The sequence below is a fragment of the Carassius auratus genome, chromosome 5 (assembly GCF_003368295.1).
Source record: "Carassius auratus strain Wakin chromosome 5, ASM336829v1, whole genome shotgun sequence".
In the NCBI taxonomy this organism is placed as follows: domain Eukaryota; kingdom Metazoa; phylum Chordata; class Actinopteri; order Cypriniformes; family Cyprinidae; genus Carassius; species Carassius auratus.
The window spans coordinates 9,364,335-9,379,534 of NC_039247.1; the positions used below are offsets into that span (position 1 = coordinate 9,364,335).

At 45.5% G+C, this 15,200-nt stretch overlaps 1 protein-coding gene across 1 annotated transcript; it reads left to right on the forward strand.

Moving 5' to 3' along the window:
- The first annotated feature begins 10 nt into the window (after window positions 1-10).
- Window positions 11-2,557, forward strand: LOC113074078 (serpin A3-4-like). The gene is made up of 5 exons (XM_026246794.1): window positions 11-106; window positions 295-934; window positions 1,019-1,298; window positions 1,481-1,625; window positions 1,713-2,557. Exons 2-5 carry the CDS (start codon window positions 334-336, stop codon window positions 1,902-1,904), a joined length of 1,218 nt encoding a protein of 405 aa, XP_026102579.1. The 5' UTR covers window positions 11-106; window positions 295-333; the 3' UTR covers window positions 1,905-2,557.
- The last annotated feature ends 12,643 nt before the right edge of the window (window positions 2,558-15,200 follow it).

Sequence of the window (15,200 nt, forward strand, 5' to 3'; positions counted from 1 at the left end):
AAGTAAACAGAGCAAAGGTTGGTTTCTGATCAAATTTCAGGACAAACTGTAGACTTTATATAACTCAGTCCAGCTTTGGGGAAAAAGACAGCAGCTGCCTGGACAGGTGAGAAATTTGTTTACACAGTTATATAGGATAGAACTTAATAAATGGTTAAAGTTGATCTATAAGGAAACTGGAAAACAGAAATATAGATTATTTCTTTAGTGTAGCACTGATTTGAAGTGTAGGGATTTTGCTTCATCTCTGTATTACCAAGATGTTGTACAACCCTTTCTGTTACATTTCCTTAGGACCTAAATTCATCTATTGGCTCGACTTGAAAAGGAATCATGCAAAGGAACATCATATTCTTGTGGATTTGTGCTTTTGCAGTGGTTCTTGGAAATCAAGAGACTTTACCACAACCTTCCATCAGCGATAAACTCCCGTCATTGATAAAGATGAACAACGATTTTGCTTTTCACCTGTACAAGAGGCTTGTAGAAATGCCCGACTATCAGTCCAAGAATATCTTCTTCTCTCCCCTCAGTGTGTCCATGGCCCTTTCTGCGCTGTGTTTAGGAGCCGGTGGTGAAACTAAAGAGCAGCTTCTCAGTGGCATCGGCCATAACAGCTCTATCTTCAGCACTGAAGAAATGCACCAGATGTTCCACAGTCTCCTAGAAGAAATGGACAAGAGGACAGGGGTGGACATTGATGTCGGTAGTGCTCTATATGTAAGTGACAAATCCAAGCCTCTTCCTAAATTCCTGGAGAACATGAAGGAGTTTTACCACTCAGATGGCTTCGCTGTGGATTTCGGTGTCAAAGAAACAATGGAGCAAATTAACACGTATGTGAAAGAAAAAACTCATGGGAAAATAGATCGAGCTGTTGATTCTCTAGATCCAAATACGGTCATGTTCCTTCTCACCTACATATATTTTAAAGGTAAGTATGCACACATAATTTAGTCACAAATTCCAGTAGATTATCTGTACTGTCTGTCTATAACCATTTCTTTATTTTTTCAAGGACAATGGGACATGCCGTTTAACCCAAACAGAACCCATGAGGGTAGATTTCATGTGGACAATGAGACCACCGTTCCAGTACAAATGATGAACCAAAATGAACGCCTCAAGTTTTATCATGACGTTGAACTCTCTACTAAAGTTCTCTGTCTAGACTACAATGACTCTTTCTCCATGTATCTGGCTTTGCCAGATAAAAACGAAGATCAGACAATCCGAGACCTGGAGAGGGTCGTCTCTGGACAGCACATTGAAAAATGGAGGGGGGCTGTCCAGAAAAGGTAAAAATAAATAAATCAATCAAAACAAGATACTGTATGTCAAAGTCATCTCTATTAATTTTCTCTGTTCATTAAATGTTTTAGATGTCCGAATATCTCTTTAGCCTTAGTGTCTTATCATGGACCTTGAATCACAATCACCTCTTTTCTGTAAACCGTGTCACTCCGTATTCATCCTTCAGAGAACTCGACATCTATGTACCCAAGCTGTCTCTGAAAACAGACTATACCCTTAACGATATTTTGAAGGGAATGGGAATAATGGACATGTTTACACATAAAGCTGACTTCTCAGGAATTTCGGAAGACAACTTCTATGTTTCAAAGGTAAAGACACATATCAGTTTCTTAATAATGTTTCGAAAGTGACCAGTAATTCAAACAGCAAAAATTCTTTCGCTATTTCTCTTTTAGGTTTCGCATAAAGCCACCCTAGATGTGGATGAGGAAGGAACTACCGCAGCAGCAGTGACCACGATTGGAATCAAACTTGCTATGTTACCAAGGATATTCCGTATTGACCGTCCATTCATGATCTTCATCACTGACCAAACAAACGACCACATCCTCTTCCTTGGAAAAGTGGTCAACCCGGCAGTGATGTGATGATGTGACATTCAAGATTTATCCAGCAGATGCCATCATTTTGACAACGTTTTAGAATTTTCATAAGACAGCTGCTGGTGTTACATACTGTATGAAGATGGCAGCTCTTCTTTAATAGTTAATGTCAGCTTCTGTTATGGCTAAACTAAATGTAATAGTTGCAAAGATGTCTTCAAAAGATTTCAGTAAAATGAGAAAAAAGCAACTGGCCACACCTGTTATTTTGTATCTTTCTAGCAAATTTCTGCTATCGCTTATTCACCAGTTTTACTGTTTTACTCAGTTCTGACTATAAAGTAAGAAAAAAAACTGTTCTCTAACTGTGAATTATAAATATGTGGAAAATGCTTGTTATAAAGTAAAGTTGGTTTTACTGAAACAAAAGTAAGCCAGAGTGTGGAACGACACTTAAGGGAAGAGACCAGTAGAGGCTGGTAATAAATATGTCAATTCACATAGAACATTAAACAAAAACAATTTACAGGTAGGAGATATATGCAAGTGTGGAAAACTACTGAAGCAGTCACTGTAGTGTTGCACACTTGCAAGTATTGCAATCAGTTAATATATACAGATAAACAATGAAGAGTGAGCAGCACGTCATTCCCATTGAAATGCAAAAAAATGATGGTGTGTCAAAAAAAAAAAAAAAATTGTACACACAATAGTTGTGTGTCATTCCTGTATGAATCAGTGTTTTGAATGAATTGGTTCAATCGTTTATAGACAGCCCCTTGTTTTGTTCCTATATCATTGTTTCGAACTAATAGACTGCTAATTCATTTGAGTTTTTGACAGGGAAGGAACAAGGCACTGGCTTCTGATTGTAGCAGCTTTAAAAATTGATTTCGCAGTTGCATTCGGCTCTGTTTCTAGCCTTGCTTTGTAACTGCTCAGGATCAGGAAATCATGAGTTCAATACTGTGCTACCCTGGGTGACCTAATCAATTTCTACTATACAATAACTTATTCAATAACTTATACAATAACGATTTACGCACCGCCCTCACCTCCCTGTCGCATGTGAATGCCACATTGCTGTGCATACTACGTTGGTTGTAATATGTTGCTTATAATGTCAGTTAGATCCAGTGAAACCATTAATTAATTGAATTAAATTCTTATTCTGTTGGTAACATGCCAAGGAGAAAAAAGTAGAACTTGAAACATAGGGAAAACAGCTTAGTGAAAAGCATTTACGGTTTTAAAGCAGATAGAAAGGCCTTTTTTGTTGTTGTTGTTTCGAGCAGCTGCATTCCTCTAGGTCAAAGATGAAAAAAATGGGATTTACAATAAAAAGTGATTTAAAAAAAAATTTTGCCTTAGATTTTAATTAATAATGAGTAACATCTCTATTAAGTGAATGTGCAATTTTTTTATGATAGTAAGTTTTACCATGTTATTCCAACATAACCACATTTTATTAATTTGAAAAATGTGAAATTATTTGAAATTTAAATCTTGTAAAAGAACTACAGCAAAAAACAGTTTGATGCAAGAAAATATATTTTTATCAATATGCCAGAAATTGTATTTGAATGTTAGCAGTATTGACTTCAAAGGATTTCATTAAATTCCTTTGAACAAGACTCAAAACGGTCTACATTTATAAAACCTACACATTTAAAACATTATTTTTACTCTGAAATTGTTCATGTAAATGTTAAGTGTAAGTTAAATGTTAATTTCTGTAAGAGGTCCTATGATATTGATATAACATAAATGGTGCTTGAATCTGGTGTTCATGAAAGAGCGGGAACCCTGTTAGTGAAATAAGTAAAATAGCACAAAAATCCCTAATGTGTGATTATAAAGGTCACTCCTGATTCCTAATTAATCTAAACTGGTCTCAAATAATTATGAGTGATTATTTGCTGTTTGAAGAAAGCTATGAGTTTTTTTCCACTGCATTTTGTGTGTGATTTTTTTCACTATGATAATCAAAAAGCAATGAAAGGACATCTTTTTTATAGTGGTTTGGCTGTATTTATTCACAGTGCGGACAGCACTTGCATTGCGTGTTATGTGTTTATTTCAACAGTAAGTGGATCAATATCTCTTCTTTATCACACACACAAAAAAAGCATTAAAATACTGCATTTTTAATTTAAAAGATATACTAAAATATACTACATAATGAAAAAGGGATGGCAAATATATCAAGTACATATCAGCTGTCATCTTATCAGTGTGGTTGAACACTGCAAATGTTTGACTCCACAGATTTGAGTCCATTTTTGGTAGTTAATAATTAGTTTTCTTTGCAGAGAAAAAAAGTAAACAGATTAAAGGTTGTTTAATGATCAAACTTAAAGGGGGGGGGGGGGGGGGGGGTGAAATGCATACATGCATACTGAGTTTTTTACACTGTTAAAGAGTTGGATTCCCATGCTAAACATGGACAAAGTTTCAAAAATTAAGTTGTACGTTTGAAGGAGTATTTTTGTTCCAAAAAAACCTCTTCCGGTTTGTCACAAGTTTCGGAAAGTTTTTTTCGAGTATGGCTCTGTGTGACGTTAGATGGAGCGGAATTTCCTTATATGGCTCCAGTATAGCAGAGCACTGAGAGGCTGAGCACAGCCTGATCAGAGCGCGAGCGTCGCGAAAAGTCACAAAAGAAGTGTGTTTTTGGTTGCCAGGGCAAGACAACCCTGCACAGATTACCAAAAGAGAAACAGCATTAAGGGACCAGTGGATGGAGTTTATTTTTACAGAGCATCAACAGAGTTGTGCAAGTGTTTTTGTTTGTGTTACAGCAGACTCGAAGTCAACAGGCTGAATATGGGCTTCTTCTGAGACAGACAGAATGGATGTTTCAGGCAAGTATACAGTTCACATGCATTGGAAGGAACGAACACTTCTCACAATACAGACGAATAGCAGGGATACAGCAGACTCGAAGTCAACAGGCTGAATGGGGCTTCTTCTGAGACGGACAGAATGGATGTTTCAGGCAAGTATACAGTTCACATGCAGTGGAAGGAACGAACACTTCTCACCATACAGTTGAATGGCAGGGATACAGCAGACTCGAAGTCAACAGGCTGAATATGGGCTTCTTCTGAGACAGACAGAATGGATGTTTCAAGCAAGTATACAGTTCACATGTATTGGAAGGAGCGAACACTTCTCACCATACAGTTGAATGGCAGGGATACAGCAGACTCGAAGTCAACAGGCTGAATGGGGCTTCTTCTGAGACAGACAGCATGGATGTTTCAGGCAAGTATACAATTCACATGTATTGGAAGGAGCGAACACCTCTCACCATACAGTTGAATGGCAGGGATACAGCAGACTCGAAGTCAACAGGTTGCACAGAGCTTTTCTGAGGCAGATAGTAAATATTTCAACAGGGCATCTCTTCTCCTATTAGCACAACAGAGGGGTTAATTCACATCCCAGATGATAAATCCTCAACATCCAGACAGTTGGAACAAATCAGTGTCGCAGGACTCTTACTATTGACAGTCAGCCCTCATGACACATAGAGAGTGCATGGCAAACAGGAATGTAGCTTACACACACACACGACAATTCCACTTCAAACATATATTGTGGGGGAAAACATCAATTTTAGCCACTGCAAACTCACTTCACGACGTGCAATTTAAAGCCAGCACTCACATTCGGGTTTCTGTCCGAAGGGAAGGGGGAGGGCGCAATCCTCACTGCCACTGAGGATGTTCTGGGATGTTTTTCTTCACAGTCACAGGCAGAGTTCACATCACCATTTATAGAGGAGGGAGAGGTAAGAGATCGGTAATGAATCAATACAATCCACTCAGTGATATTTATGGTCGTGATCCAAACACTCCAAACCACATCCAATTCAGTGTCAAACGTGTGCAATTACAAGACTCAGTTCTCAGTTACTCAGCTCCTCTCCAATGCAAACAGGGTAATTCGCTCCCCTGCTGTTGTTCTCGAATCCCTCATCAAGCAACACTGTCCTCTTCATTCACCCGTCCTCCAGTAACTATTACCACCCAATAAAACGACTTTTCACAAGGGAGAAAAACCACACGCACCACCTCTCTCTCCTGCTTTTTATCCTCTCCACTGTTGATGAGGCCTCACGCAAACTCTGAGTAAATCCCCCACACCTGTTGCCAATCCATCATTTGGGGTTGTCACAGCAACAAACGCACACACAGGCCTGGGAACAGGGTTACACTCAAAGCGTTCCCCCGGGAACACTGCTTCAGCGGGAATAAGTTCCACATGCCATTTGTCACACTGTGACATACCCCCCCGCCAAACCGTTCTAGTCCCGAGAACGGTCTCCAGACACCCAGTCTCCAAACCTAGCTGGAGGCTGACCTCGATTCTCACGCTGGGACCGTCGAGGTGGGGAAATGGGTGCTTCAGGTCGTAGCCCTAGGCCCAGGCCTCCTGGAATCACCGCCCATCCTACCAGCGGGGGCATCCCGGACGTTTCAACCGGTGGATTCTCTACAACACGTTTTGGGTAGTTTGGGCAAGGGCGGATCAAATTTCGATGTAACACCCGTTCGGGGCCCGCCTTTCCTTCTGGCCGCAATGCATATACGGGTTGGTCTGGGTGTGGCTGTCGCAAAACGACAAACGGCTGAGCCTCCCACCGGTCACTCAATTTTCCCTTCCCTTGTCGGCGATTATCCCGCACCAGCACCCTCTCCCCTGGTAGTAACGGTGCCTCTCGAGCCGTCCGGTCATACAACCTCTTGTTCTTCAACGCTGCTCGGTTAATCCGGCCCGAGACTCGTTCGTATGCCGACTGGAGGCGTTGATGATGTCCCGTCACCCAATCTGTCAAACTACCTCCCTCTTCCCCTGTAGTGGTCCCCAGAAGCATATCCATCGGAAGTCTCACATGTCTGCCGAACATCAGGTAGGTGGGGGCGTAACCAGTGGTACTGTGTACACTGTTGTTATAGGCCTGTACCATCGCCGGGAGTCTGTCGACCCAATGGCCTTGCTGTTCCTCCTCTAAGGTTCCTAATAAACTCAGCAAGGTCTGATTAAACCTCTCACACCCCCCGTTCCCTTGGGGGTGATAGGGAGTCGTATGGGTCTTCTTGCATCCGTACAGTTGGCACAGCTCATGGATCACCCTGGACTCAAAGTTGGTTCCTTGGTCTGAGTGGAAAATTTCAGGGCATCCAAATGGTTGGATCACATACCTCCAAAGGGCGTTGGCAGTCGTAATGGCGGTTTGGTCCACAGTTGGGATGGCCCAAGCATACTTAGTAAACAGATCGGTTACCACAAGGATGTTCTGGATCCGATCCACTGGCCGTCCCAAAGTCAGATAATCCATGGCCACCATATGTAGCGGTGCCTTGGCCTGCATCGGAACCAGCGGTGCCCGTACGTCCTTCTTGGTCTTAAACAACGTGCAGCGTGGGCACCTCTGAAGGTAAGTCCTCGTGGCACCCTCCATTCCGGGCCAGTAGAAGTGTCGCCTCACCAGTGCCAATGTCCTCTCCTGCCCCTGATGTCCCATCTTGGTGTGATATGCCTCCAATAAAGCCTGACAACGCCCTTCAGGGACCACGATTTGACAGACCTCATCGCCCCGACCTGGGTCCTGGAGGGCCCTACAGAGCACACCTTCCTTCAAATAGAGTCTCCCCCTCTGTCCCAGCAGGCCCCGCACAATCCGAGTCTGAGTCCGGCGTCCCACACCCTCAGGCCAGGCCTTCTGTTCTAGCCACGTTCGAACCAACGCTACATCTCCGTCTTCGCCCTGCCACCGCCTCCATCGCTGTGGGTCCCACCCCCAACAAGGGGGGGGTTCCTCCGATACTTGCCCTGGTGCCTCTACAACTCCCACCATCAGTCCCTCATCGGACCCCGCTTCTGGTGCTGGTACCTGACCTGCCGATCCTTCGCCGGGTAACCTTGATAGTACATCGGCATTAGTGTGTTCTCTTCCTGGCCGGTACTGGAGCTGATAGTCAAAATTGGCCAGTTGTTCCACCGCCCCCAGTTTAGCAGTCTGCAAATGAACCAACGGGTTATTGTCCGTGACGACCCGTACCTTGGCTCCCCACAAGTAATCCTTGAACTTTTCACACAACGCCCACTTCACTGCCAGCAACTCAAGCTTAAAAGAACTGTAATTGGCGTCGTTCTTCTCCGTTGGATGTAAACTTCGGCTTGCATAGGCGATTACCTTTTCCTCTCCCTGTTGCTTCTGGGCCAAGACAGCCCCCAAGCCCAGGTGGCTAGCATCGGTATACAGGATGAAGGGTTGTGTGAAGTCAGCGTAGGCTAGGATCGGGGCCTGTAGTAGTTCCTGCTTGAGTTTCTGGAAGGCAGCTTCACAGGCCGGATCCCATTGGATCGAAGGGGACCCTCGGCCACGAACTCGTCCCATACCTCCCAGCAACTGGTTGATCGGCCTAGCGATTTTAGAGAAATCTTTAATGAATCGCCTATAGTAACCCACGAAGCCCAGGAATGAACGAACCTGGCGCACCGTCTTGGGCGCAGCCCACTCCTGCACTGCCACCACCTTCTCGGGATCAACTGAAATCCCCGCTGCACTCACCACATGCCCCAAGAATTTAACCTCTTTGCGGAAGAGCTGGCACTTGTCTGGCTGGAGCTTCAACCCATATCGCTCTAGGGAACGGAAGACTTGCTCTAGGTGCTCGAGATGGGACTTGAAATCTGGGGAGTAGACAATGACGTCGTCTAGATAGACGAGGGTGGAATCCATCAGTTGGTTGCCTAAACAACGCTGCATCAGCCGTTGGAACGTGGCTGGGGCGTTGCAAAGGCCAAACGGCATCCGGTCCCATTCATATAGGCCAAAGGGGGTAGTGAATGCAGTCTTCTCCCGGTCATGCTCGTCCATCTGCACCTGCCAGTAACCGCTGGCCAAGTCAAGGGTGGAATACCAGGTGGCTTGTGTGAGGCTCGTGAGAGAGTCTTCAACTCGAGGCAACGGGAAAGCATCCCTTTTGGTGACTTGATTCAGCCTTCGGTAATCCACACAAAACCTCCAGGAACCAGTTTTCTTTCGAACCAGTACTATCGGGGCAGCCCAAGGGCTACTGCTCTCTCGAATAATCCCCTTGTCAAGCATCCCTCGCAAAAGGGTGCGGACCTCTGAATACAAGGTCGGGGGCACGGGTCGATAGCGCTCTCGGCTGGGTGCAGCATCCCCAGTTGGGATTTGATGTCGCACCACATCCGTGCGGCCGTAATCCTCATCGTGAGTGGAAAACAAGTGCTGCCATTCCATCAAGAACTCTTGGAGTTGTCCCAATTGCTCTTCTCCTAGTCCTTCACCCCGTAAAGACTCCCCCATCAGGTGGGTAGGCAACCCTCCTCCTATCTCTCCCGCCCCCGAACCTGCTCGTGTCAGGGCCACCTCTACCACTGTCGGGCCTACCCGATTGAAGTTGACTTCACCCTGTTCACGAACCTGCTGGGGCCTCACTGAGGTCACCCGGGCCAAACGCTGGTGGCGATACAAGTGAACAGGGAAAGGATTCATGTTCCTGACTCGCACTGAGACCCGGCCCCCCTGAACAGTCGCCAATCCTCGAGCAACTTCCACCTTGGGACCATCTTCATGGGGTTCCACCATGACCCAATCTTCCAGACTATAAAGTCGAGGAGGCAACCTGACCCCGACCAAAGCCTCACTCTGAGCTGGAATGGACAAGGCGTAACGGCAGGCTACTCTTCCCGTGCTTTCCCGATCCCCCTGTTGTTTGGCCAGACATACTCGACGGCAGTCGGCCCTGATGCGGTCCCACTCCTGCCCGGCTGATGTTGCAGCTGTTCGAGCCGGTCTACTTCGGAACAGCTCCTCCCAACAGTCCGAAATGACGTTCATCCCAATCAGGGCACGATGAGACCCCAGGCATGTGTCTCGTACGACCACCACTCCTTTCTGTGGCACCACTACTCCCTGAATCTTTAGATCAGTCACAAGGTATCCCACATACGGGATGTCAAGACCATTCGCCCCACGTAGCGTCAACCAGGGGGCTTCCGCAGGTGGACAACCTTCGGTGCCAAACAACTCATGGGCCAAGCTTTCGGTGAATAGGGTCACTTGGGAGCCTGTATCCAAGAGGCACTGCACTTTCTGGTCATTGACCTGAACCACCACCACTGGGCAACAGCCCACCAGGCGGCTCCTAGAAGTTGTAGGCAGAGAGGGGTCTGATAAGGGGGTCCCGACCACTTGACCCACAGTGGCCGGAAACTCTAAAAACCCCCTTGCGATGCACGTCGAGCAGGACACTGACGGAAGTAATGTCCCGGCTCTCCACAGCCGTTGCAGATGGGACGCCCACGCTCATCCCACTGAAATCGCGAGCCAGAAGGTCGGGATGGACGGCGGTCGGGAGGACGGTTCCCATCAGAGTAAGCCCGCTCCCGCGGTAAAGAGGACAACTGGAGGCGCTCTCGCCGAAGCTCCTCCATAAAAGATTTAGATAGGTCAGACATTTGTTCCCGCACATCTCTCTTCAACTCTTCCCGGAGGGCCTGCTTCCAGTCAGATGTCGTAGTAGTCGAAGGGGTGCTAACAACATTCGTGGCTAGGCAGCTGGGAGGATCTACATTCTCCATGTGGTCACACTCAAGGGCCAGTGCTTCTTGTCGAAGCTCTTCAAAGGTCAGGTTCGGGGTTCGTCGAAATTGCACCCGCAGACTCTGACGCACAGGGCCTTCCCGCAGCCCCACTAAAAACTGATCTCGTAGTAAAACCTCTTCGCCCCCCAGGCCATGATCCTGTCTCCCTGTAAGTCTAGAAAACTGTTCCCGTAATTGTAGGGTAAATGCCCGAACAGATTGCCGAGGGCCTTGCCGAGAATTGAAAAATTGCGTCCTCAGAACAGCTACCGGGGTGGTGTCTCCATATTGTCCCGTGAGGAAGTCAAAAATGGCCTGGACAGTCGCTCGAGTTGCTGCCGGTGCTGCCTGAACTTCTCTCCTCGCTTCCCCTTCCAAAGAGTTTAAAACAAACTGAACCTGCTGCGGGGCACTCAGACCTTGAAGCCCTGCCAGGTACTCCACCTGTACCTTCCACATCGACAAGTTCATTTCGGATCCCGGGCCTCCATACTTCGGAGCCCACGGAGCCCCCATAAAGATTGGCACGACGGGTTGCCGTGCCCCAAGCACTTCCTCTTCTGCCATCTCGACCTCTGGTCGCTCAACTCGAGGTAGTATCCTGCCGACTACGCCAATCTGTCACAGGTCAGGGGGGCCAAGCTAGACTGCGCCCTCCCCTAAACCAGGACCACCTCGAGGAGCGTATCAGAGGGAAAGAGTCGGAGACAGAGAATAAATTTAACAAGTTTTATTTTGAAGTAAAAACAAATTGGGAATCCTAAACTAAAATCTTCTTTGTTACCCTCAGGGCTTGAAGGTAAACAATGCAGCGACCGGGGACTCTCCCGCCCTCTTCCTCTGTGCGGGCCCCGCAATAGATGGACAGATGGGTGGTCAAGTAGGTATTTCACAGGTGGGAATACAATCGGCAAGCCCGCAGTCTGGTAAGTCTCCTCTGGTAATTAAATACTTCCAAACTCCCTTCCCTTCTTCACAGATGCAGAATTTGGGACGGATGGATATCGGTCAGGTCCGTACACGGCAGATACACAGCCTTGAGGTGGGGATGTGTTTGGCAAGTGAGGGGTCCGGTAAGTCTCCTCCGGTAAGTATGTAATTCCAGCCTTCCTTCCTTCTTCCACAGGTACGGAATTTGAGGCGAATGATATCAGTCAAGTACGTATACGGCAGGTGCACGGTCTTACAGTAAGGTGGCTTCTCCTGACACCGTCAGAGTGGATATTCCAGACAAAGCGTGCCCCTCTCACGTTCGTGACAAAGGACAGTCACCTCTCTCAGCACAGGTGGGCCACAAGGGTGCAACAAACTCTAAGTCAACAGGCTGTGCAGGGTTTCTCCTGAGACAGACAGAATGGATGCTTCAGACAAAGTATACAGTTCACATGCGTTGGAAGGAACGAACACTTCTCACAATACGGATGAATAGCAGGGATACAGCAGACTCGAAGTCAACAGGCTGAATGGGGCTTCCTCATACAGATGAGTAGTAGGGATACAGCAGGCTCGAAGTCAACAGGCTGAATGGGGCTTCTTCTAAGACAGACAGAATGGATGTTTCAGGCAAGTATACAGTTCACATGCATTGGAAGGAGCGAACACTTCTCACCATACAGTTGAATGGCAGGGATACAGCAGACTCGAAGTCAACAGGCTGAATGGGGCTTCTTCTGAGACAGACAGAATGGATGTTTCAGGCAAGTATACAGTTCACATGCATTGGAAGGAACGAACACTTCTCACAATACAGGCGAATAGCAGGGATACAGCAGACTCGAAGTCAACAGGCTGAATGGGGCTTCTTCTGAGACGGACAGAATGGATGTTTCAGGCAAGTATACAGTTCACAGGCAGTGGAAGGAACGAACACTTCTCTCCATACAGTTGAATGGCAGGGATACAGCAGACTCGAAGTCAACAGGCTGAATATGGGCTTCTTCTGAGACAGACAGAATGGATGTTTCAGGCAAGTATACAGTTCACATGCATTGGAAGGAACGAACACTTCTCACAATACAGACGAATAGCAGGGATACAGCAGACTCGAAGTCAACAGGCTGAATGGGGCTTCTTCTGAGACGGACAGAATGGATGTTTCAGGCAAGTATACAGTTCACATGCAGTGGAAGGAACGAACACTTCTCACCATACAGTTGAATGGCAGGGATACAGCAGACTCGAAGTCAACAGGCTGAATATGGGCTTCTTCTGAGACAGACAGAATGGATGTTTCAAGCAAGTATACAGTTCACATGTATTGGAAGGAGCGAACACTTCTCACCATACAGTTGAATGGCAGGGATACAGCAGACTCGAAGTCAACAGGCTGAATGGGGCTTCTTCTGAGACAGACAGCATGGATGTTTCAGGCAAGTATACAATTCACATGTATTGGAAGGAGCGAACACCTCTCACCATACAGTTGAATGGCAGGGATACAGCAGACTCGAAGTCAACAGGTTGCACAGAGCTTTTCTGAGGCAGATAGTAAATATTTCAACAGGGCATCTCTTCTCCTATTAGCACAACAGAGGGGTTAATTCACATCCCAGATGATAAATCCTCAACATCCAGACAGTTGGAACAAATCAGTGTCGCAGGACTCTTACTATTGACAGTCAGCCCTCATGACACATAGAGAGTGCATGGCAAACAGGAATGTAGCTTACACACACACACGACAATTCCACTTCAAACATATATTGTGGGGGAAAACATCAATTTTAGCCACTGCAAACTCACTTCACGACGTGCAATTTAAAGCCAGCACTCACATTCGGGTTTCTGTCCGAAGGGAAGGGGGAGGGCGCAATCCTCACTGCCACTGAGGATGTTCTGGGATGTTTTTCTTCACAGTCACAGGCAGAGTTCACATCACCATTTATAGAGGAGGGAGAGGTAAGAGATCGGTAATGAATCAATACAATCCACTCAGTGATATTTATGGTCGTGATCCAAACACTCCAAACCACATCCAATTCAGTGTCAAACGTGTGCAATTACAAGACTCAGTTCTCAGTTACTCAGCTCCTCTCCAATGCAAACAGGGTAATTCGCTCCCCTGCTGTTGTTCTCGAATCCCTCATCAAGCAACACTGTCCTCTTCATTCACCCGTCCTCCAGTAACTATTACCACCCAATAAAACGACTTTTCACAAGGGAGAAAAACCACACGCACCACCTCTCTCTCCTGCTTTTTATCCTCTCCACTGTTGATGAGGCCTCACGCAAACTCTGAGTAAATCCCCCACACCTGTTGCCAATCCATCATTTGGGGTTGTCACAGCAACAAACGCACACACAGACCTGGGAACAGGGTTACACTCAAAGCGTTCCCCCGGGAACACTGCTTCAGCGGGAATAAGTTCCACATGCCATTTGTCACACTGTGACATTTGTTCCCTGCATTTCGGATTGCACATCGTTTATTTCTTAAGGATAATGCAGTCCCAACGGAAAAGGGTCACGATTGTGTGTTGGAACCACATGCGGGGAGTAAAACTGCTTCAAATATCTCTGTTGTTAACTTAGCTATCAGCGCATAAGCACATCAAGTAAACAACATGCAATGTTGTCATCAAACTGCACTTTCCACATGTACAGCTTAAAAAAAAAAAAAAAAGACGACATAAAGTGGAACTTAGTCATTTTCCAAAACCGCTAAGCAAATATATACAGTTTCAGTACATACCACATAGCATACCGCCTTTGCTGATGCTGCTCTTGTTAAATTTCAGCCTCTGGATCTGTGTCACAGCTTCCACATGCTCTCAACTCAAAAGTCTACTGGCGCTCGTGATTCTTTAGCTCCGCCCACACGTCACGCCTCTAGGCGCTCGTGTTTTTCCGGGAAAAATCGGTACAGACTATCTTTCTCTTATAAATATGATAAAACTAAAGACTTTTTGGAGTTATGAAGGATGCAGTACTACTCTATAGGTACTCAAGATTAACAGGATATTGAGTGAAAACGAGCATTTCACCCCCCCTTTAAGGCCATGAGCTTAATAATTCAGTCCAGTTTGGGCAAATTGAAAAAGCAACAGTGTGGAAAGGTGCAACATTTCTGTGTTCACAAGATGAATCTACAAATTCTAAAATGTTTAAACTCCAAATAATGCGGTTTTATAAATATGTAAAGTTGATCTGTTAGAAGAACAAAGTGGTCTTGAGCATTTGCTGCATTTCTGTCAATAAAATATTTCAAAACTGTTTCTATTAAGTTTCCTCGTATTATTTTGCCAGAGGAACTGGTCTTCCTTTCAAAGGTAAAATTTCTAGATCACATTCTAATTTATCATTTAAAATGAACTAAAATATTTTATTTATAAAAAGCATTTTTTTAAGAGGACTCACTTTGATTCACTTTCAGACAGCTTGTTATATATGTGATGACTAATTGGAAAGATGTGCTGTAAAAAGTAAAGTAAAATTCAAATATGGTCAATAGACTTTGTAATACATTAATTTCTAGACTAAAATCTAAAGAATAAGACTAACAAACAAAAACAGTAGTTAGATTCAGATTTGTGTTACAGTAGGCTTGGTGCTTCTCCTCCCGAAAGTGTTGTCAATCAACCTTGAGAACATTGGAAGATCAAAATATTATGAATTCTATTTTTGATTAATTTTGAATGACAACATACAGTGCGTTAAGAGTAGCTCCATCCAAACAAATTCCTCATGTGGAACAATCTGCTGTACAAAACCAGA